Source organism: Aquarana catesbeiana, linkage group LG05, assembly GCF_042186555.1.
Source record: "Aquarana catesbeiana isolate 2022-GZ linkage group LG05, ASM4218655v1, whole genome shotgun sequence".
Taxonomy (NCBI): Eukaryota; Metazoa; Chordata; class Amphibia; order Anura; family Ranidae; genus Aquarana; species Aquarana catesbeiana.
In genome coordinates, this window is record NC_133328.1 from 563,260,439 (window position 1) to 563,284,153 (window position 23,715).

Sequence of the window (23,715 nt, forward strand, 5' to 3'; positions counted from 1 at the left end):
CCGATCTCGGTAAAGAGCCGATGACGAGGCTCTTTACCCATGTGATCAGCTGTGTCCAATAACAGCTGATCACATGTAAATAAGGAAATGCCGTTTATCGGCATTCCTTTCCTCACACGGACAGCGTGTGAGGAGAGGAGAGCTGATCAGTGGCATTTCCTCACAGGGGAGATCTGCACAGATAATCAGTGCCTTGATTATCAGTGCAGCCCAACAGCTCCCAGCATTTATGCCAGCCAGTGCCCAGCAGTGATGCCAATCAGTGCCCAGCAGTGATCCCAGTCAGTGCTGCAGTTTAGTGTCCATCAGTGCCTGCCCGTCAGTGCCACCAATCAGTGCCGCCTATCAGTGCCACCTATCAGTGCCCATCAGTGCCACCTATCAGTCAGTGCTCATTAGTGCTGCATATCAGTGACGCCTATCAGTGCTGCATATTAGTGCCACCTCATCAGTGCACCCTTTCAGTGCCCATCAGGGCAGCCTCATCAGTGCACATCAGTGAAGGGGAAAAACTACTTATTTACAAATTGTTATAACAGAGACTAAAAAACCTTTTTTTTTCCAAAATTTTCGATCTTATTTTTTTTTAAGCAAAAAATAAAAAACCCAGTGGTGATTAAATACCACCAAAATAAAGCTCTATCTTTATCAATAGATTTATTAAAATGTTGTTTGGGTAAAGTGTTGCATGATCGCGCAATTGTGATTCAATGTGTGACAGTGCTGAAAGCTGAAACTTGGCCTGGGCAGAAAGGGGGTAAAAGTTACCAGTAGGCAAGTAGTTAATCCTACTTGTTTGAAAACTGGGGCAAGCACACTGAGGTGGCAATACTGCAAGGGCTTATGATCCTGCAGATCATGGCCACCAAGAACTTGGAAGTCCGCTGTCAACTGAAAATGGGGCACAGGAGTTCAGAACAAATGATAAATGGTAAAAAACCTTCCATGATCAGCTCCCCCCCCCCCCCAATACTTACCTGAGTCCTATCTGAATCCAGAGCTGCTCTCTATCTCTCACAGGCACAGAGACAACAGGGGGAGTCATTGGCTCCCGCTGCTGTCAATCAAATCCTGTCAGCAGAGAGCAGGAGGTGGGGCCGAGCCATGTTGTGTGTGCCCAGCATAGCCCTGCTCAGGAGCAAGCCTGCACATCTGTCTCCGTAGCAAGCAACATGCTATGGGGGATACAAAGAACAGAAAGGGCTGAAAGCACCACCCGGTACCCCAGAAGAGGAGGTTTCAGGCCACTCTGTGCAATACATTGCACAGAGCAGATAAGTATAACATGTTTTTTTATTTTAATAACGAATTAAAAGAAATTATGCCTGTTCAAATATGATGACAAAGTCAAAAGTCTTGATGGGGTGTACTTACCTTCTCACATGACTATTGCTGGCCAGAAAATGTTGGCTTCCTGGCTGTGTGACCCCTCGTAAGCATTTAGCAAAGAACACAGAAAATGACAAACTTATTATTCCGGGTCAGTGACTGAAAATGCGCTGATGCCAAAACATCAGTATGACAGCTAGGCAACGAGCATTTTCCAGGTTGATATTAGCAATATCAACCCACATATCTCTCATGACAGGTGCACTTTAAACATTATATCCCTCTCTTGTGTTCCTTACATTCAAGCTTGTACCTGGATGTGAAATCTTGGTAATTATCAGTACTTTGTTGAAATGCACTGATCCCCTTTTTATGTAAGTGCATTGTTAACTTTTTTCTCCGATCTCTTTAGTCATCTGTCATGATACTGTCACCATGGCAGAGAGACATTGTAATACAGGTTTCATGCTGAAGATTAGATAAATATTATGCAGCTCATTCTTTTCGTAAGGCATCTGGTGTTTAGTCACTAGTGTGGGTTGGCATTTAGGCAGATGTTAGTGCATACAAATAACTTTACAGATTGTAAAGAAGGCAATTCCTATGAGAATTTGCGAGCTGTTAGTGTGACCAGAGTAAAAAACTTTTCCAGTGTATGTTTTCACTGTGGATGAACACTGAAGGGCTTAAAGTGTTACTAAACCCAAGACTCTGCATTTACTATCCCTGGTCTCCCACAGTACACAGAACGTAGAAATGCAATTATTTTAGTAAATATAAACTGCTAAATACATTTTCCCACCAGCAGCATATAGGAGTCTTGTGACTTATATCAGTGTCCAGCCGAGCACTGGTTAAAGCTTGTAGGAGGAGTTTTCATTCTCCCCTGACTGTCCTATGAGGTTGCATGACCCCTGACTTCCTGTCTGGACTGTGCTGATTGGCCCTGGGCTGATCACATGCACCCACCATCCCAAAAATACACACCAAAGCCCTAGGAGGCAGTCTGCACATGCATGAGCATATGCAGACTCCCCCTTAGGGCTCTGTCTAGAGATCAGCAGATGGATTGAGGACAATAAAAGAAGGGGAAGATAAGAGAAGACAGGATCAAACAGCCTTTTTACACAATGCAAAGGATCAACCCCTTAGGTCCCACAGTGAGTATAACAAGCATGCTTTACTGCATATACAGACAGATTTTACTGTTGTGGATTTAGTAACACTTTAAAGTGATTATTAATTATTATCCTTTTTTTTCCTATTAAAATAACGAACGTGTTATACTTACCTCCTCTGTGCAGTGGTTTTGCAACAGGCAGCCCAGATCCTCCTCTTGTCGAGTGCCCCCACAGCAAGAAGCTTGCTATGGGGGCACCCAAACCGAGCTGCAGCTCAGTGTTTCCAATCAGACATGGAGCTGCCGTTCGGCCCCACTTCCTCTCTCTCCTGGTTGGCTAACTGAGTTTGATTGACAGCAGTGGGAGCCAATGGCGCCGCTGCTGTGTCTCAGCTAAGCAGGAGAGAGAGTCCTGGACAGCTGAGACACTCGTGGACATCGCTGGACAGAGACGAGGCTCAGGTAGGTATTATGGAGAGTGAGGGCGGCTGCTGCACACAGAAGGCTTTTTTATCTTAATGCATAGAATGCATTAAGATAAAAAAAAACTACTGACTATACAACCCATTGTAAAGAAAACAAGTTCTGTATATAATTGTATTCTATTTTGTATGTATTGCACACTGCACTCATTGTGCACACGGCACTAATAATGTTTTTATTACATGTTTGTATTCTTTTGAGTCCTGATTAGAATTAGCCTGCCTATGTTACACCCTTGGTACCATAAAAGTACAATTAGTGATATTAATAAGAAAAAAACCTACTTAATCATGTGTATAAAAACCTTCAATTGTTTCATAATAAAACAGAACAGTTATTTGGAAAGATGCGGTGTGTATCTTTTGTTTCTGTTCCCTACTGCAGTAGTTATATTGATTAGTAGTTCCAAATTAATAATAAGGATAGGAGTTGCCTATCTATAAAAGAATCCAGTACAGATGGCAAGCTTTGCCTAGGAGGGGGTTTACAGGTGACTCTGAGATGTATCCCCTGTGTCTCCTCCCTCCTCCTCTTTGGCGAGCAATAGGATCACTTCTTCTGGCCAGTCGGGTGACGGGTCTCAGGACCCGCTTCCTGATTGGGCGGGAGGAGAATCAGGAAGACAATTGCGAACATTAATTCGCTATTTTCATACAACTGGGTGGGCTCGGGGGCAGTGCTCTTCCCCCGAGCCCACAATTTTTGAAGCCTATTAGAGCCTCTGGCTCTAATCATGTGCTAAAAAAAAAACCCCATTGGAAGCCATGCATCCGGCACCTCGCATGTAGATTAGGGGGCCAGACACATGGATTAGGGGTGCAGCGCCCCTGCACCCTGCATTACAGGCCGCCACTGTCTAAAGGACAATTGTACAAGAGAATTGTATATTGTATGGCTAGCCTTACACTATACCCTTTCACATAATAAGCTGGTTATCTGGAACTCCCACTGGATCCATTGTCTGGGGTTGGGGAGCCCACAATCCAAGATAGAAATTATGGCCCCTAGTATACTATTAGGGGGTCCAAAAGACCAGTTGACTGCATGTCAGCCGGTAGACTGAGCACATCCCCTCTGAATCTATTCCAATGACTTATGTCCAAAGTGTACAGTCCAGATATAAATTGTGTCTAGCTATGATGGGGTCCTGAGTGTAATAATTGTGGTAAGCTCCTGTGTAGTGCTAACTACTGAACCGATGATTGTCATTGCTTTCTATATAATTAAAACAGTGCTTCCCTTATACATTTATATAACTGTATCTTTATATCTAATTTGCCTGACCTATTTTTATCAACTATGATACAATCTATAGATGAATAATACAACTATTCATATTATAGTTGTTTTTGAACCTCTTGAGCCAAAGGTATATCCAAAAACATCTGGACCTGGTGATATGTGTAAATCTGGATGCATGACATTTTCTCATTGCTAACAGCACCTATACAAATGCCGCCCACAATATAACATACTTGTAACTTCTCCTTGCTAACGTATGTCCCATGCATTGAACAGAAGAGACTGGCATTGAATCAGATCTGAACCCCAGGGGCCTCGTAGCAGTATAAACTTCTGTTTTTTCTGTTACGTTGTCAGTCTGGAGCTGCTTCGACCAGCAGCTGAGTCACTCGCAGCATGTTTTCACTGGGTACTGGAACAAAGAAGATTTTAGCAGTAATTAGAAGATTATTAAGAATTACAGGCAGCTTTTCCATATAGGTATTCATTTTACTTCCTTTGGCCTATAGTTTTGAGAAATTATCTTAGCACTGATTAGGTCATTAAGATCATTTTATCGAAATAAAATCTAGTTATAGAGTCTCTACTCAGACATTCTGTAATTAAATCACACTGACAGCAAATGCTTCAAGACCTGAAAACATGAAACAGATTTTGTAAGTAGCATTGATTCAAAATCAGCAAAAAAATAACCCTAGAGGGAGAAATAAGTTAAAGTACTTTTTAAACTTTTTTTAGCTCTTTTTTTTTTTTCTAACAGCTGTCAGCTATACCCAGGTTGCAATGCAGAAACCAATTTGTGTAATTATGAATATCTTCTGTCCTTCCTTGAATATTAGATATTTACTGCAGCCTGTTTATAACCCCTTTTTTTCCTGCACCCATGATGAATAGCATGTTGTGTTATTAAGGAACAATGACATATTATGTGTGTAGCAAGGAAACCTGGCACAGCAAATTCAGCATAAAGAATGTGGCTTCCCACAGTGATTGGATATTAAATATGGCTTTAAAAAACAGTGGTGCACTAAGTGTGGCATTGAAAAATAGCGATACAATAAAGTGGCATTGAAGAACAGTAATGAAAAAAATGAGGCATTACAGAATATTGGTACACTAAATTCTGCATTATAAAACAGTTGTGCTCTAAATGTGGTATTACAGAACAGTAATACAACCAAATGTAGCATCAGAATACAATGATACCCTAAATGTGGCATTACAGAACAGTGGCAAACTAAATGTGGCATTTCCAAACAGTAGTGCACTTAGTGTGGCATCACAGAGCAGTGGCACACTAAATGTGACATTACAAAACAGTGTGGCTCTAAATGTGACATTACAGAACAATGACACATAAAATGTGTGCACGCTAAATGTGGCATTGGAGAACAGTGGTGTACTAAATGTGGCATTACAGAAGAGTGATAGAATAATTTTGGTATTACAGAACAATGGTACACTAAATGTAACAATACAGAACGATGGCACACTAAATGTGACATTACATAGCAGTGACATACTAAATGTGGCATTTTAGAACAGTGATGCAATAAATGTGGCATTACAGGACAGTGATACAGTAAATGTGACATTATAAAACAAAGGTGTGCTAAATTTGGCATTGCAGAACAGTGATAAACTAAATTTGGTATTGCAGAACAGTGATAAACTAAATGTGGCATTATAGAACAGTAATACATGACACTGGCACACTAAATGTGCCATTGCAGGACAGTGGTGTGCTAAATGTGGCATTACAGCACAGTGACACAATAAATGTGGCATTACGGAGCAGTGGTGTGCTAAATGTGGCATTACAGAACAGTGATAAATTAAATGCAGCATTGCATGAAAGTGATTAAGTAAATATAGCATTACAAAATAGTGGTATGCTAAATGTTACATTACAGAACAGTGATAAAATAAATGTGGCATTGCAGAACAGTATTACACTGAATAAGCATTACAAATAGTGGTGAGCTAAGTGTGCCGCAACAGAAGAGTGATAAAATAAATGTGGCATTACAGGACAAAGGAACACTAAATGTAGCATTGTAGAATTGTGGCACATAATATTGCATTGTAGAACAGTGGTGTGCTAAATGTGGCATTAAAGGACAGTGATACAGCAAATGTGGCATTACAAACAGAGCAGCAAAGTGCTAAATGTGGCAGTAGAAACTAGTAAAATGTGGCAGTACAGACCAGTGATACATTAAACTTGGAATTACACAAAAGTCATACATGAATGTGGCATCAGAGATACAATTAATATGGCATTACAAAGCAGTGGTACACTTAATGTGGCAATTTAGATCAATACCATATTATCAGGAAAAAATAAATAAATATCATATTATCTATGGACTGGAGACCAATGATACCCTTTATGTAACTTCCCAGGGCATTAGCACACTAAATGTGGATGTCCAAAACTATAGCATGTTAGCTGTCTCGTTATAGAACAACAATGGCATACATGGCATCTAAGGATTGGCACAGTAATAATATATTCACTATAGCATTCCAGATGCATATTGCAGTAAATATGACATTTTAAAACTGTTTCCTTAATTTAACAGTCTTCTGGTGGCACAGGGATAAAAGAACATTGGATGTCGCATTACAGAGTCATAGCGTGTTGACCGTGGCATGCCATGGCAGGATTCCAGGGCATTGGCATTCCAAAGGTGGCTTTGCAGAATTATTGTATATTGACCATGGCATCCCAAACAATGGCATATTGATGGTGGCATCACAAACCAGTGGCACATTGATTGCACTGATCCAGAAAAAATAGCACAGTGACGATTATACAGTACTAGTTGTACAGATCATGAAATACGCTGGAAATAAAAGCCAAATGTGTTGTGACAACTGCAGTGCGCTTCAGGCAGTCTGCCCACACCACAGCTATACAAGTTATATAAATAGAATCAGCTAAATATTGTCATTATTACCAAAAAAATCTCAACACTATTATACATTTCATACATATTCAAGATGTGTATTGGGTTTCATCAGAACAGGGCCCTGTATCATTTCATTACAAGAAAATCATCAATGTTAGGGCTTCCATCCTGCACTGCAGAATGAGTTGTTATTCACAGATGAGCGGACATATTGAAAAGTCACTAGGTGTTGTCCTAATATAGGAGACAGCTGAAGCTGCACAGGAAACAGAAAGTGACATTGTGACTTCTCTGCCAACATTACAGGAGACAGGACCTTCACAGCCAGTACCTGAGGACAGCCACGGTGTCACTTTAGGAGAAAATGTCCGTACACAGATTTGTCACTTTCCCTTCATAAAGTCCAGCTGGCATTATCTTTATAACACCTACATAGAACAGCAGAAGACTGATGGTGCTTACTTTGGTTTAAAAAAAAAAAAACAATACCCAACTGTTTTTTTTTTTATTTCTTTTTTCTTTCTATAACCCCCCTTTGGGTTAGTCTTTTCTTTAAATGACCTGCTGTATGATCTATCTACATAAATGTATAATACAAAAAATGATCTTGGAATTTCGACTTTTATTGCTGAATGTTCCCAGCTCCTGGTCATTATTAGCGTCCTTTAGACGGGTTTCATCGCCCACCCTTTTTATTTGTGTATACTCTGCATTATTCGTTATGTTTTATAATGCCAAGTCTTACTTGATCATATGGAGCTGTTATATGTTCTTTCCTTTCTGTTCTATATTACATTGTTGAATTCCTTGAACAATAAATATTAGAATAGAATTTATGAAAGAAAATTACCAGGTGCAATCAGAGACTTTAGTCAAAAACGCCTTCATTATTAACCCCTTCATGTCCAGTGTCAAAACAAATCTTAAAAGAGAAGTTTGACCAAAGCTTATCTTTGATGTGGGTCATGGGGGTGTACTTACTTGTTCTCTCCTCCTGCCTGATGACATCACAGAGCTGCTCCGGGGTCTAGAAGGGTCATGACGATAATGTCGGGAGCCACCCAGATGCCTGAGCGGCAGCTGGGTCACCCTCTCAGCGAGGATGATTGCTGTCGGTAACAATGCTGGGAGCCCGCAATCAAATGCATGTCCAGCACAAACTCAGGAGCAGATATATGCAGCACCCAGATATAAAGTCCACTTCCTGGATGCCACTTATACAGTATGTTACGTAGTCATGAAGGGGTTAATAAGATAGCCCTAAATGGCATGCCTTCTTTGGCCGATACATTACTGTCTAACAGTAAACCTCTGAGGTACAATGCGACTTTCTCAGCTGAGTCTCAACAGAAGACATCTATACTCTGATCCTGTCAGGGCTGGGCTCAGCCCTTCCTTCTCTGAGCTGGCTGCTCAGCTGTCGGCTAATTGCCAGCTCCTATCTCTCCACAGTGACTCACCTGTTGATGATATCCTGCTAGTCAGTCCTGCCTAATTAAGCCGTCCAGCCCAGACGATCTCTGCCTTCGCCTTGGTCACATCTCTAGAGACGCTCTCCTGTGTTCCTGTTAAAGACTTGCTTGGCTGACATTCCTTCTGGCTCCAGATCCTGCTTGCTGTTCTGCTACGCTCATCTCTGGTTCCTGAACTCTGGCTATGTTTTGACTACGTTTACTTTGTTTACCTTTTTTTATTATTATTTTTTTTTTCTTGTTTCAAATAATTTTATTGATAAAGAGAAAATAGTTACATGAACATATAGTGTATGTTACAACTTTTACATTTGGTTCATACAGAATTACAGTTATCAGGACATTGTTTACATTTAATACTGTAGCGTATATGTATTTTCTGATGTATTAAATGCAAGTTGAATTTTAATCAATAAATGAACATAACATATCAAGTAACTATAGAATGTAATGGATGAGGATGTGAAAGTCAATGTGAGTCATGAGGCCTAGAGGTTTGTTTGGATCAATCAAGCAGATCAAGAAACGCCAGTTCTCTGCCTTCGCACCCCTAAGGGGATCATGCTGTCCGAGGGAGACGGCTACGGAAGTATCACTTGTTGTGTCAATCTTGTTGATCTATCTATTAATGTTCACTATGCCTCTGTAGCAAGAGTGGGAACAGCCATTTCTCCTGTCCTTATAGGAGCAGAGAAACATGGGGGAGGTTGTTGGTAAATTTTCCGGGGGGTGAAACAGATGCAGGATATCTTACAATTGATCCTGTCGTCCCTATTAAGTAAAGTTTGGACAGTGATTGAACATCAGCTATAGATTTGTAATCAGAAGTATGTACTGCAAGGGCAGATGAGGGATCTTTCGATTTATGTTGTCTAAGGAAAAGTGGGAACATACCAACATGGCAGTCACAGTGGACATTAAGGTCTGAACTTTAAAATATTCCGAAATAGAAAACCTCAGTTCTCTTTTGCTATGTGGCGGGATTATGGGTTGCGAAGGAGCTCCTAATATTTTGGGGATTCCCTGAAGTGTATCCAACAAGCTCAAATTTTCCCGTATTTTGTTGGGTTTTCTTCGGCTTGATGGATTAGATTTTCCATCTCAGATATTTTCTCAATACGTTTGAACCAATTTGCTATAGTGGGTGGTTCAGTGCTTCTCCAATGTAATGGTATGCATTGTTTAGCAGGTGGAGCATAAGGGGTTTTTTGTAAGCGTAGTGTTAAATCGAAGAATGGTGCAACAGGTATTGGGATGGCGTAAAAGTTAATGTGTAGGTTGTGATATGAGGTATCGCCTCGTGAACTTTTTCCCAGACTTATTTTATCTGTGGACAATTCCACCATATATGGAGTAAAGAACCCACGGCAGTATTGCATCTCCAGCACAAAGGTGAGACAGATGGGTGATAGAGATGAATCCTATCCGGTGTTCTGTACCATTTCGAGTATATTTTGTAAGAGTTTTCTTGTGCCGATACATTTACAGACCCTTTATGGATGTGTTCATAGATACTTTCCCATTCTCCTGAAGAGATGTCTAACCCGAGCTCCGTTTCCCATGTTTGGTTAACTGCATTGATTTTGGGGTTGTGATCGCTAAATAGTAGTGTGTAAACTTCCGAGATAAGATGTCTTTGTGGAGGTGTGCTAGTGCAGAGCGTTTCAAAGGGTATCTGTTCTCTAAACCACTGGGATGTAGGTCTAGCGTTATTCAAAAAGTGTCTAATTTGAAGAAATTTATAGAATGGTATGTGGTAATCTGGAAAATGTGAGAGAAGCGCAGTGAATGGAAGGAGTGTACCATTGTGAAAGAATTGTGAGGTTCTAAGAGGATGTGTTACATGGGTGTGAGATTGGTCACGAAATGGCTCTCCAGGCGTGAAGTCAGGATTGCCGACTAAAGGGGTCAGCAGTCCCGGTGAGGGGCACCATCGAAGTATCTGGGAAACAGTTCTAAAAGCGGTGAGTGTTGGTCCCGTCAGCGGGTGTGCGGTGTATTCTTTAGGCGTAGCTTTTGCATCAATCCATGGTAAGTGGGAGATGGGAACTTGGGCAAGGGAATCTTCAAGGTCCACCCAATCCTTAGTGAATTTGTGAATGTGCCAATCGATTATTCTTGTAAGGTGACAAGCTGAATGGTATTTATGGATGTCGGGAAGACTTAAACCACCTTTTAGTTTAGGTATAATCATTTTATCCCAGCTCAATCTGGGGGACTTTGCGGCCCATATGAAGTTCCTGCATATTCACCCCACCTCATTAAAAGTTGTATATTTATATTCTTCTATAATCTTTGTAAATGTAGGTTCAGTGGATATAGGTGTGCTACTCTGTATGTGCAGTTAAAAGTGGATAGCCTCTAAATTTCATCTGACAGATAGGGAAGAGTGTTGTATAACGCATTCCATCTGTCAGTATCGTTACGTAGATAATCAGGTCACATTGTACGAGATCTCATTGAAACTATATGGGTGCAGCTTAGTAAACCCCTAATCCTATGATAAACTGTTACCCTTGCCTTCCTTTTAATAAGTGAACTAACTATAGTGCGGACCGTTTAGAGGGTAGCGCTCTATGAGGAGGTGATGAGTCCTATGAGTAGCGGTGAGGTGGGGGGTGGTTAAAAGCTAAGAAGGGTGGGGTTAATAGACGTTGGACTGCTTAGATTTAATTGCTATTCTCATGTCTGAGCACAAGGGGGAGCCCTCCACAGAATGGGAGAAATGACGGGCCAAAATCTCACTCAATCCCAAAACATACAGTAGCGTCATCGACCCCTTGTGCCCGCACATGAGTGGTCAGAGCACGACCATGCTAAACTGATAAAGTTCAATCATAAAATGATCGTTAAGACAAAGATCATCGAACATTACCCAAACCAAACATTGTGTATAACAGCTAAGATGTATTCAGCAGCACGATAAACAGTACGGGGTTCCTCAGCGTCAGTCAGCATAGCTATCAGTTGTTTTGGATCTGTCTCTTGTTGGTATAGTTCGTGCGGACCTTATTTTGGGAGCTGTGAGGGTCAGTCCATTCAAGGATAGATAACCTTGTTTCAGGGCTAAGGGGCAGCCAAGTTCCAATGAGGGTACATTGCACAACAGCGAGCATGTATTCCTGATGGTATGACATGAGGCAGAGTTAGTACGTGCTATTATCTGCATACAGGTAGTTATTATGGTATCTATCTTCTGACAGAGGAACAATACATTGACGTGGTAGAGCAAAGGTAGTCTCGAATGCAAGCAAAAAGGAGAACCGCAGAAGCTGTGGAGGTTTAACAATCAGGCTGAACGTGGCAACTGTGGTCTTGGATAATGTGGAGATGGAGACAGCCATCAGTAATCTCTGCGTGCTCTCCGAGATCTTGGTGAGATCATGGGGCTGTGTTCGTGCTGAATACTCTGATACATGGCATGTGGTCGAGTACCAGATGGGGATCTTCTTCTTCTGTGGTGTGATGCCTGTGCTTCCATCGGTTCTTCCTGGGGTGGGTGTCTCCCAGCAGCGTACCAATTCGGAACATCCACTAGGGGTATGCCCAAGCTGTCGCAAAATTGAGGTAGGTCTTCAAGCACTTTTAGGAGGGCTGTGCAGCCTAAATGAGTAGCCGCTAGACAGAAAGGGAACTTCCATCTGTGTAGAATCCCGTGAGCACGTAAAACATCAAGCAGTGGCTTCAGATCCCTGCAGTGTTGCAGAGTGATACCAGATAGGTCTTGGAAGATCTGAAGATGCGCGCCATTATATTGTAGTGGATGTTTGCCCCTCGCCTGCCTCAGTATGTCTTCCTTTAACTTGTAGTCCACAATACAACATATAATGTCCCTAGGTGGATCAGTTTCTCTGCCTTTGGGGCGCAATGCTCGATGGATTCTTTCCATCTCAATTCGGGTTTGATGTGGTCTGTCAAGTAGGCCGATAAACAAGTCAGTCACTGCAGGGGTTAGGTGTTCAGAGTCAATGGACTCCGGCATGCCTCGTATTCTGAGGTTGTGGCGGCGTCCGCGGTTAACGAGGTCTTCAATGCAGCGTTGTGTCTCTCTCAGCTGCAGGATATGTGTATCAATCCAGCGTGTGGCTTTTTCGGAGGACCGTGTCATGTTTCGCTGTGGTTTTCTCAACTTCAAGAACTCTGTCATTTAAGGTGTGTATATCCACTCTCAGCTCAGCAATGGCGGCTGACAGAGTGTCCTTAATGTCAGTTGCAATAGCCCTTAAATCGTGTATGTTGAGGCTGGGAGGTTGTGGGTTATCTGATGCTCCCGATGTCAGAGGGGGCGACATTTGGGGTGTAATCAACTGTCCCGCCATTTGCGATTCCAGAGCCTGTGAGAAGCTGCGAGGGGACAACGCCATATTGTTCCTCTGTGTCCTGAAAATTTCAGGGATGCTTTGGCTCGGGTTCCCTGTAGGTTCGCGGGGCGAGCGGGACCGTGAGGCAGAGGTGTGTAGGGAAGATGTTCCCATCGTGACACGGAAGGATAAGCGACAGTTACCTCCGTTAGTAATGATAAAAGGGATGCAACGGCGGGAGCTGTTCTCTCAGGCAGCCATCTCCTAGTTCATCCAGCTTTTTATTATTATTGAACAAGTGAGATTTAACAACCTCCTCACCCCACCCCCCAGGTCCCCACTGCACTTATTTCTTTTGTTGATTATCTTCTGCTGCCCATGCCAGACAGTGGTAGCAGTCCAGGCATCTGAAAAATGTAGTACACAACCTGGAGGCTGTGCAGCATCATATGGCTCCCAATGGTGAGCAGGCATTGAGAATATCTCTGAGCCATCCTGGTATTTTTGGCCCCAAGTAAATAAATGTGTCACTCAATAACATGTTATTTGTTGTATGATAGTGGTGCGTTGTCTATCTATACACACCCACCCATCCTCTCCCTCCTGCTCCTGTGTCGCCAATCCCTCCTCACTACACTGTAGTAATGGTGAACATTTTAGGACAATATTTAGGACAGCTCACCAACAACAGAACTTGTATAATAAAATTGTTAATTTGCCACACAGAAAATGCAGGGATTTTTATACTCAAAAAAGGAAGCATTTCCCTTTGTTTATTTTGTGGCTAAAGCAATGTGTACTATAAAGGCCCCCCAGCCTCTTTCAGCTACTTCCTGTATATACACACACTTGGTTCAGCATCATCTGCACATCAGTGCTCCAGAACAGGTTTACCTGTGAAGTATGCATTTGCAATATGTGTAAGTACGGCTACATATAGACTCCATCAGGGATGTATGTGATGGGTGACAATGCAGGAGCACAGCTGGAAGCTGTTTTTCACCCCATAACAGGACTTGCTTGAACAAGAACCATAATGGAAGGACCACTGGGTATTCTTTTAATGGCATCTGAAGATTTAAATTTAGTGAAATAAACTTTCAATTATACAAATATATTAAAGAACCACTGTCACCTTGCTAATGCAGCACAAACATACATGGAAAGAGCACCGCAAGTCCCCCCAATGCTTGATTTACCTTGCAGCTCCTCTTCTTTGCAGCCATTGAGAATATTTATTATGGAGGAACCTGCTTTCCTGTGTTGGTACCCAAGCCTAAAATCCATTTGTTATCAGTGTTAATTGTGATGTCAAATTTCAATTTAGTTTTAGTCATAGTCTTTTAACTAAAATGCCCTTTTAGCTTTAGTCGTATTGTAGTTATCTGGATTGTTTTAGTTTTATTCCTATTTTAGTCGACTAGTCCAGTACATTTTAGTTGACTAAAATTATTTTAGTCAACAAAATCTAATGGGTTTAGTTAAATTGTAATGCATTTTTTAGGCATTTCTCTAGAATTTTCAAACTCATTACATACTCCTGAAGTAAAAATCTAATAACATGTTATTATTTATGGTATTAAGGTGTGAACATGCACTACAGACACAGATTTAGCCGTTAATTTTGACATCAAATTACGATTTCGTTTTAGGTCTGGTTTACATCTATGCATTTCTTTGTGCGTTTTCAGTTTTGCAGAAACACACTACAGTCCATTTAACATGGTTTCCTATGGGTCATGTTCACATCAATGCATTTTATGGAAAGGGCTAGGGACTTTTTTCTGGTTTTTGGTTCCATAGACTTCAATGGATCAAAAACATGTATTGAAGAATGCAAAATGCACCTGAATATGCAAACGGCAACCTGCATATGTGTGAACCAGGCCTTAGTCATAGTCTTTTGACTGAAATGCCATTTTAGTTTTAGATGTATTTTAGTCATCTGAATTGTTGGCTAAAATAGTGTTAATTTCGTCAATAAAATTATACTGGTATTATACTGTCATATGACTAAGGGTTTTCCATCATTGTTGAGTTGCCAAAACAGTTGATGCCAACACTGGCTGCAGGGGAGCAAGGAGCCTCGAGAGAGTGCAGGTAAGTATATGGTGGTCATATTGTGTTCTGGCATGATAAGAATTTAATGTATACCCTACTGTCCTGATCTATCATTGGTAAGAAATGTACAGTTCGTCACTACATACCCATCACTGCATTGGAAGATCTTATATGAAGGATATGACTTGTTTTTGAAGTCGCATCATCTACTTGAATCTAATATTTTCTTTTACTTTGTATGTTTTTCTTGTATCTCCACATGTTTTGTGGAAATGCTTTCTGTGTTCAAGTTTTGTTTTAAACTGAAAAAAATATGTTTAATAAAAATTACCTGATTCAAAAAACAAGGATATGGTGGTCAAGGGATGCCCTTTCCTGTATAAGTAAGGTAATATAACCTCTTTAAAGTTTAAATTCAATTTTTGTAAATAGCTTTAGAAATACGAGGGCTGTACCAAAAGGGATGCAAAAGTGAACTTAACTTTTTACATAACTCTTACATAGGTCATTCAAATTTCACATATTAGTAGAGTAACTCTTCCTCTATAGTAACTCTTTTTCTACTTCTTTTTTTTTTTGCAGGTAAAAAATGGTTTCCATGCAGAAGTAAGGTATAGTCATTGAGTTCTTCATGAATAAAGGGTGCAGGCTAACCAACATTCACAGAAGGCTACATCATTTTTATGGTGATGACACCATTGACAAGAGCCACCAATAAAAAACATTGTTCTATCAATGTTGTCATCAATCAATGATGTATCAATGACGGCATGTTGCTTCTGCTTAGCATCCATTGTTTACCTGCAATTAAAAAGAAGAAAAAGAGTTATTATAGAGGAAGAGTTTAGAAATCATACTTACCTAGGTAAGTACTGATGCTGCATCTGTCCCCCGCCAGCTCTAAGACTGAGAACTGAGTGATCAAACATTACTGATTCCTCAGTTCTCAGTGCTCTGAGAGCAGAGAACTGGTGACTGTCAGTCACCGCTCTCTGCTCTGCGCCCCCCCCCCCCCTACGCTCACTGGAACACTGAGCTGTGGAGGTGGTGGGAACAGCTGAGCCAAGTGTCGGTCCAGGCTCCTGGGTGGCTCCCGACCATATGGTCATGGTATTTCCCCAGCCGGGACTGGCTCTGTGATGTCAGCCGACAGCGAGCTTCAGCCCCCTGCCTGCTGAAAATGGGTCACAGGAGTGCAGAACAAACTGCACTCCTGTGAGCCAAAGGAGAACTACAGCCAAACGAGCTTTGGCTGTACTTTAATTATTTTTAACTGTTTTCGTCTACTTGTTTTGTAGTATTTGTTTTGTGTATTTCTTTTGATCCTTGCATTTGTGCAAGTTTTAGTTGTTGGCTCTGTAATTACTGTTGACTCAGCAAAAAATAAAAAGAGTTGCCTGAAATAGCCGAGGTCATTATATGATTGCTGGCAAAGAGGCAGTTATGTTCCTTTAGCTGGTGTTCAAGTTTTCAAGTCTCATTATGAAATCCATTAACGTGGTTTGGAAATGTTGTTTCCTCTTGAGAATCTCAGCTGGTTGATTTTTACATATGAATTTTCTTTTTTTGGTCCTGCTCATTTTGGTTCCTATTATATGTTTATCTTGAAAACTGCCTGGGTACAATGAAGGCAAGGTTCTGAAAGACCCAAATTATTCACACTTGACACTTCTGTTTTATTTCAGCAATATCAGAATGCCTCAAAACTGGAACAGTTTGTGACACGTTTTCTGCTGAAGGAAACACTGAACCAGCTGCAGTCTCTCCAGAACTCATTAGAATGTGCCATGGAAACGACGGAGGAGCAGACACGCCAGGAAAGGTGGGTTTGGGCAAGCTTCAAAAAGTACTAGTTCATAGAGCTCACATCTGTTTATTATTTAGGTTCAGATCCACTTTTGCACGAATTGATCTGTACTATGTGTGAAATTTGCACATTTGCTGTCAAAAACTTTTACAGAAATGTCTGTCTGTATACTCAGTAGGGCTCTGTAAAAAGAGAGGGGAGAGGGAGTGCTGTCCATAGCAGTTAGTCATATTTCAGTTGTGATAACTATAGCTCAAGCAAACAAAGTAAGCATCTGATTGGTTGCTTTGGGGAGGTGCCAAATTCAACATTCATAATTTTTAAATGCCAGAATTGAACATATTTTGTGTTTGGCTACTTTATATCTTTTAAAGGGATAGTTTATCCTTACATTTTAATGTCTTTACTAAGATCATTCATACTTGTTAATTCAGTTTTGGGAGGACACTGAAGGTCTGCAGCACCCTGGGGTTTATTTACTAAAGGCAAGTCCACTTTTCACTGTAAGTACACTTGGAAGTGCAGTCGCTGTAGATCTGAGGGGAAGATAGAAATGAGGGGATTTCTATCATCCAATCATGTGCAAGCAAAATGCTTTTTTTATTGTCCTTGCATGTCCCCCTCAGATCTACAGCGACTGCACTTCCAAGTGCACTTGCAGTGCACTTGTATTGCAAAGTGGATTTGCCTTTCGTGAATAACCTGAATAACCTCCCCTATCTGCACTCCAGTGAGGAGACCCCTTTGCTGAAAATCCTTTACAAGCTGTGATTGCTTTATCACTTCACCAGTTTACAAGGTCATAAGTGTTTTTAGGATATTTAACTTGATGTGACTAGAGCAGTGTTCTCAACCAGGGTTCCACGGAACCCTAGGGTTCTGCAAGAGTTAACTAGGGGTTCTGCGGTGATCTACCCAGGCAGCTGACTGGTAGATTGCATCCCCTCTGCTGACTCATGTACAGCTACAGAAGCAAGCGGCTCTGCTTGTGTAGCTGTGCAGTGCTGCTCCTCACTGGCCTCTGCTCCCCTCCTGTCCATCCCAGATGCTTGTATGCAACATTACAAACAGGAGGGGGGAACAATATGGCAGAAGAAAACTCATCACAGCCGCTTACCTGCTTAGCTCTGCGAATGAAGAAGACCACTGCCCTGCCATTTGCACTGAGCTCTTGTAGGGTACCCTGATTTCATGTGCTCTGATCCCATGTGCTCTGATCCCATGTGCTCTAAACCCATGTGCATTGATCCTGTTAAAGTGCTCTGATCCCAGGTGCCCTAATCCCTTGTAATGTGCCCTGCTGTGTGCCCCAAAATGTGCCCTGCTTCCATGTATTGTGCCCCACCCCCATGTAATGTGCCCTACTGCGCCCCATGCAGGGCCCGCCGACAAGGGGGTACCACCAGCCCTCCTGTACCAGGTAGGGACCGGAGGGGACTCCCAAATTATGGGTACTGCACTCAGATCCTATGCCTTAATGTGTGTGGGGGAAAGCAGAACGCAAACTATTTAACCACCTTCGGAAGTAATCTGCAGCCGCATGTCCAGACAATTACATTAAAGTCCCGGACGGCTTTTTGATATAGAAGAGACCGGGACTTTAATATAATTGTCTGGACATGCGACTGCAGATTATTCCTGAAGCTTGTTAAATAGTTTGCTTTCTGCTCCCAGCACCAGAGGATCCTTCCCCCAGAAGAAGCACTGCACACTGACTCCAGATAGAAGAAGCAGACAGGACCAGGTGCTTGGAAAGTCGGCAATGGGGGGGCTGTTGGGGGAAGGTGGAGACTGGGCCCAGGCTGTGAGCATAAGGTTGGCCATACCGCATATTGCTCTCCCCCATGTCTAAAAGATTATGGGTATTCACTGTGTCCAGAGTAAAATTATTTTCCATGCTGTACTTTCTATTATGTTGATATACAGTATTAAATGCTGCCACAGTAACCACATGGTTGGAGTGACACGTCTCAGGGGCATTATTGCTGTGTATTAGTGAATGTTTGTGTTGTCCACTGAAGAGTGATCCACAGTGGATCACGTTTCAGAGGGTGTTTGTTGGGCAGTGGGGAAGCAATTAATTGCCTCCTGATTTAATCCCTAAAAAACATTCATTGTACACAGTTGCAAGCGGCCCCCTTCAATGGTATGAGTTATTTTTGGCCATCAAATGCGACTTGGGGGATAACGTTTGTATACCCCCATTTGCTGCCTTTGCCGGTTACTCCCTCCTGACTCCTGCACCCTGTATGTTACATACTTCAGACCCCCTGTATTCTATGCATTACCCACTCCTGACCCTGAATTATGCATGTCCCCCCTCCTGACCCCTGAATTATGCACGTTACCCACTCCTGACCCCTGAATTATGCACGTTACCCACTCCTGAGCCCTGCACTCTGTATGTTACATACTCCAGACCCCTGCATTCTATGCATTGCCCACTCCTGACCCCTGAAACATGTACATTACTCACTTCTGATTCCTGCACTCTGTATATTACATCCTCTTGTACATACCCCTGACTAGTGCACACTGTACAATACATACTTCTTAAATCTGCACTCTGTTCATTACATCTTCTTGACACCTGCATTCTGTAAATTACATACATACCCCTGATCTGCACTCTATATGTTAAATACATTTGGACACTGTGCTCTGTGCATGTTTTTAACCACTTAGAGCCCTTTCACACTGGGGCGGTGCCCTGGCAGGACGGTAAAAAGAGTCCTGCTAGCAGCATCTTCCAAGCGGTGAAGGAGAGGAGTGTATACCGCTCCTTTACCGCTCCTGCCCATTGAAATCAATGGGACGGCGCGGCTATACCGCCGGCAAAGCGCCTCTACAGAAGCGCTTTGCAGTGGTATTTAACCCTTTCTCGGCTGCTAGCGGGGGGTAAAACCGCCCCGCTAGTGGCCGCATACCGACAGTAAAACGCTGCTAATAATAGCAGCGTTTCACCCCCGACGCCGCCCCCGCCCCAGTGTGAAAGGGCTCTTAAGGACTAGCCTCGTTTTGGATTTTAGGTGTTTACATGTTTAAAACAGGTTTTTTTGCTAGAAAATTACTTAGAACCCCCAAACATTATATATTGTTTTTTTTTCTAACACCCTAGAGAATAAAATGGCGGTCATTGAAATACTTTTTTTTGCACCGTATTTGCGCAGCGGTCTTATAAGCGCACTTTTTTTGGAAAAAAATCACTTTTTTGAATAAAAAAATAAGACAACAGTAAAGTTAGCCCAATTTTTTTTATATTGTGAAATATAATGTTGCGCCACGTAAATTCATACCCAACATGTCACGCTTCAAAATTGCGCCCGCTCGTGGAATGGCGTCAAACTTTTACCTTTAAAAATCTCCATAGGCGATGTTTAAAAAATTCTACAGGTTGCATGTTTTGCGGTACAGAGGAGGTCTAGGACTAGAATTATTGCTCTCGCTCTACCGGTCGCGGCGATACCTCACATGTGTGGTTTGACCACCGTTTTCATATGCGGGCGCTACTCACGTATGCGTTCGCTTCTGCGCACGAGCTCGTCGGGATGGGGTTTTTTTTTATATTTTTATTATTTATTTTACAATATTTTATTTATTTTTACACTGTTTAAAAAAAAAAAATGTTCTCACTTTTATTCCTATTACAAGGAATGTAAACATCCCTTGTAATAGAAAAAAGCATGGCAGGACCTCTTAAATATGAGATCTGGGGTCAAAAAGTCCTCAGATCTCATATTTGGACTAAAATGCAAAAAAAAAAAAAAAAAAAGTCGTTTGAAAAAATGACATAAAAAAAATATGCCTTTAAGAAAAGTGGGCGGAGCTGACGTAATGACGTCGCTTCAGCCGTCCAATGGTATGGAGACGGGTGGCGGCCATCTTAGCCTCACTCGTCTCCATACCCAGGCACAGAAAGGTCCCGATCGCCTCCGCCGCTACCGACGGCTCCGGTAAGCGGTGGAGGGCGCGGGAGAGTGGCGGGAGGGGGGGTGTCACTTATCCCGCCGCCGATAACGGTGATCTCGCAGCGAACCCGCCGCAGAGACCACCATTATCGTACACAGAACCGGCTCCTGTAAAGATGGATACCTCGGTTGTGGCAGCAGCTGCTGCCGTTACCGAGATATCCATCTTCAAAGTGCCGACGTATATGTACAGGAGCCGGTCGGTAAGTGGTAAAACCTACTGTTGCAATTTTGCCAAACCTACATTTCTCTATTGAAAACAGTCTATGCCGTCTCCTTCTTCACTGGCTGCCTGTGGGCTAGATGGAGAGGTGCTCTGGTTCAGGCTCCGCCCCTGTCATGTGGGGGGGTCCCTGCCAGGTGGGCTGTATGGGGCCCCATGATTACTAACAGCAGCCCTGCATGCCTCCATGTAGTATGCCCTTCTGACCCACTGTACTTTGCAGAAAAAAGCAAGAATAGGTTTTACAATAAACAGGTACGTTTTAATATTGATTCTATTATTTAATGATATTTCAAAATATATATTATTTTTATAGCAGCTGCTCGCTAATCACACCAATGTTCCCTGAGCTGTAGATGTGAACATTACTTCAAAGTAATCATTAGCAGCCGTTCCCTGTGACCTCTCTGGATCGGCTAAGCCCCGTACACACGATCGGATTTTCCGACAGGAATTGTTGGATGACAGGCTGTTGGCGAAAAATCCGACCGTGTATATGCTCCATCGGACATTTGTTGTCGGGCTTTCCGCCAACAAATGTTGGCTAGCATGTCTTCAAATTTTCCGCCAACAAATGTGTGTTGTCGGATTTTCCAAGTGTGTGTACACAAGTCCGTCGGACAAAAGTCTAAAGTACAAATACGCATGCTCGGAAGCAAGGACGAGCCGGAAGCGGTTGGTCTTTTAGAACTAGCGTACGTAATGGAGAATTCACATTCGCGACGTGGCAATTTATTACAACTCGAAATGCAGCGCACAATTCTCTTCTTCTTTAATGGGATAATAATGAAGCTGCTTTGCTGGTGATACTGATGGAGTTCTGCCAAACGGATTTAAAAAGGCTTTTTTTTTCTAGTGATAGCAAGAATAATATTATGTTTTTTTATTTTTTTGGTCAAGTTACCACAACACCATTATCCCGTAGTTTTTAAGATCAAAGATACAACTATGTTGGTGTCCCTTGTCAATTTTACATTGTATTTTTTAAATGTAACTGCCTACTCCCAAACTGTCATTTGAAGTAAAACACATAGCCAAGTATTATTCTACACAATGTTTTTATTGTGCATTAAAAAAAAAATAGACATGCTATCTGCCAATAGAACTTAACCAAAAAGTGCATTGTATTCATCCAAAAATATAGAAAATATACCAAATCAAATCATTATTCAACCAAAAAAAAAATGTCAAAGCAATAACTCCAAGGCCAATAATAAATAACACGTTATCTCCCCTGATTCCGCAACATGGCTGGTTGATGAACGACTGTTCAGAAACTAACTGAAAAGCGCGAAAAGAAAAGCGCGAGTCAACACTCACCAAACTTCTACTAACACGAAATTAGCAGAAGGAGCCCAAATGGTGGCGCTAAAGAGCTGATAAACCACGTAGTACATCACTACATTCGTAATTGTTGGCCAACATTTGTGTGCCGTGTGTATGTAAGACAAGTTTGAGCCAACACCCTTCAGACAAAATTCCACGATATTGTTGGCGGAAAGTCCAATCGTGTATACGAGGCTTTAGGGTGGCCTCTACCGTTTCCCGAGGTTAGGGATGAGAAACTAAACTGTCAAATTTGTCAGGTAAATTTCAAAACCTCCTCCATGGTCCAACATCTACAAATATGGAGGAGCTCAATGCTCCTCATCATTGTTCCATAAACTGAAAGCTGAATGCTTGCTATTAGTTACTGAAATTGCATGTCAGTTTTACTTTATGTGCTGTCTAAACTGAATAAAGCTGGCTATATAGAAGTAGAATTTCTTTCAAAATTTTTCATTTTAAGAATGCTTGTTAGTAGGGTCAAATTGGCATTCATTTTCATCCATAGTGATGAGAAAATTTAAAGGATGGTAAATTTTTCCTCGAGCTAACTCCTTTATAATAGTGTACAGTATGTGTTTTTCATTTGGTCCATTCATTTCAATATCAAATGTTAAAAGCAAACAGAAGTTTGAATTGAATTCCAGGGATGGCAATATACCATACCTATGGGACCCCCCCGGAAACTGAAAATCACTGTGCAGGCACTGCTACTACAGTAATTTATAGCATAACTCTAAATAGTGGAGCGCTATCCCTCAGATAAATTTTGAATCAATAGAGATCTACTAATCAGCTAAGTATGTGCATTTACAATATATAATAAATATATGTAAAAATGGTGAAAATCAATAAAAAAAATCTGTGGAGATCAATAACATTATAAATCAATCAAATATAGTCCATATCTAGTAAATTCATAAAATAGAAAAATTACATCAAAAGATTCAAACTTCCCCTGAATGTGCAATCCCATTAACCAGGGGTTGACGACCCGCATCCCCCACCCGACCTGTGGACATTTTTGCTGTTGTCCTCTTCATTGGACAATGGCGAGCAGCCGGTATCACAGGGCTGGATGGGGGCGGGGAACCGCTGGAGTTAACTTTTTACATTAAACAGCAGGTGATTAGTTGCTGGGCAATTCTAGCAACCAATCACCAGCCTGTTAATGTGAAAAGTTAACTTTAGCAGTTCTTGCCCTCATCCAGACCTGTGATGCCGATCTCTGCTCTGCTATACACCTGTGTAAGGTAGGAGAGTTCTACCTACACAGTGTGTTTTTGTGTGTTTGGGGGGGGGTGGGGTGCAGAGGACACTACAGTGGGGGGGTACAGGGGACAGAGGACACTGCTTTGGGGGGCACAGGAAACTTGCTATGGGGAAGAGGGGCAGAGGACACTATGGGAGTGATGTGAAGGGGTACAGAGGACACTGCAATGGGGGGACCCTGTTAGGGACCCCATCT

At 42.0% G+C, this 23,715-nt stretch overlaps 1 protein-coding gene across 1 annotated transcript in view; it reads left to right on the forward strand.

Moving 5' to 3' along the window:
- Positions 1-23,715, forward strand: part of NECAB1 (N-terminal EF-hand calcium binding protein 1) — a 316,109-nt gene that overhangs the window by 242,860 nt on the left and 49,534 nt on the right. The window contains exon 6 of the mRNA XM_073631932.1: positions 16,609-16,745. Within this exon, the coding sequence (XP_073488033.1) occupies positions 16,609-16,745 (137 nt within the window). The remainder of the gene's footprint in view (positions 1-16,608; positions 16,746-23,715) is intronic.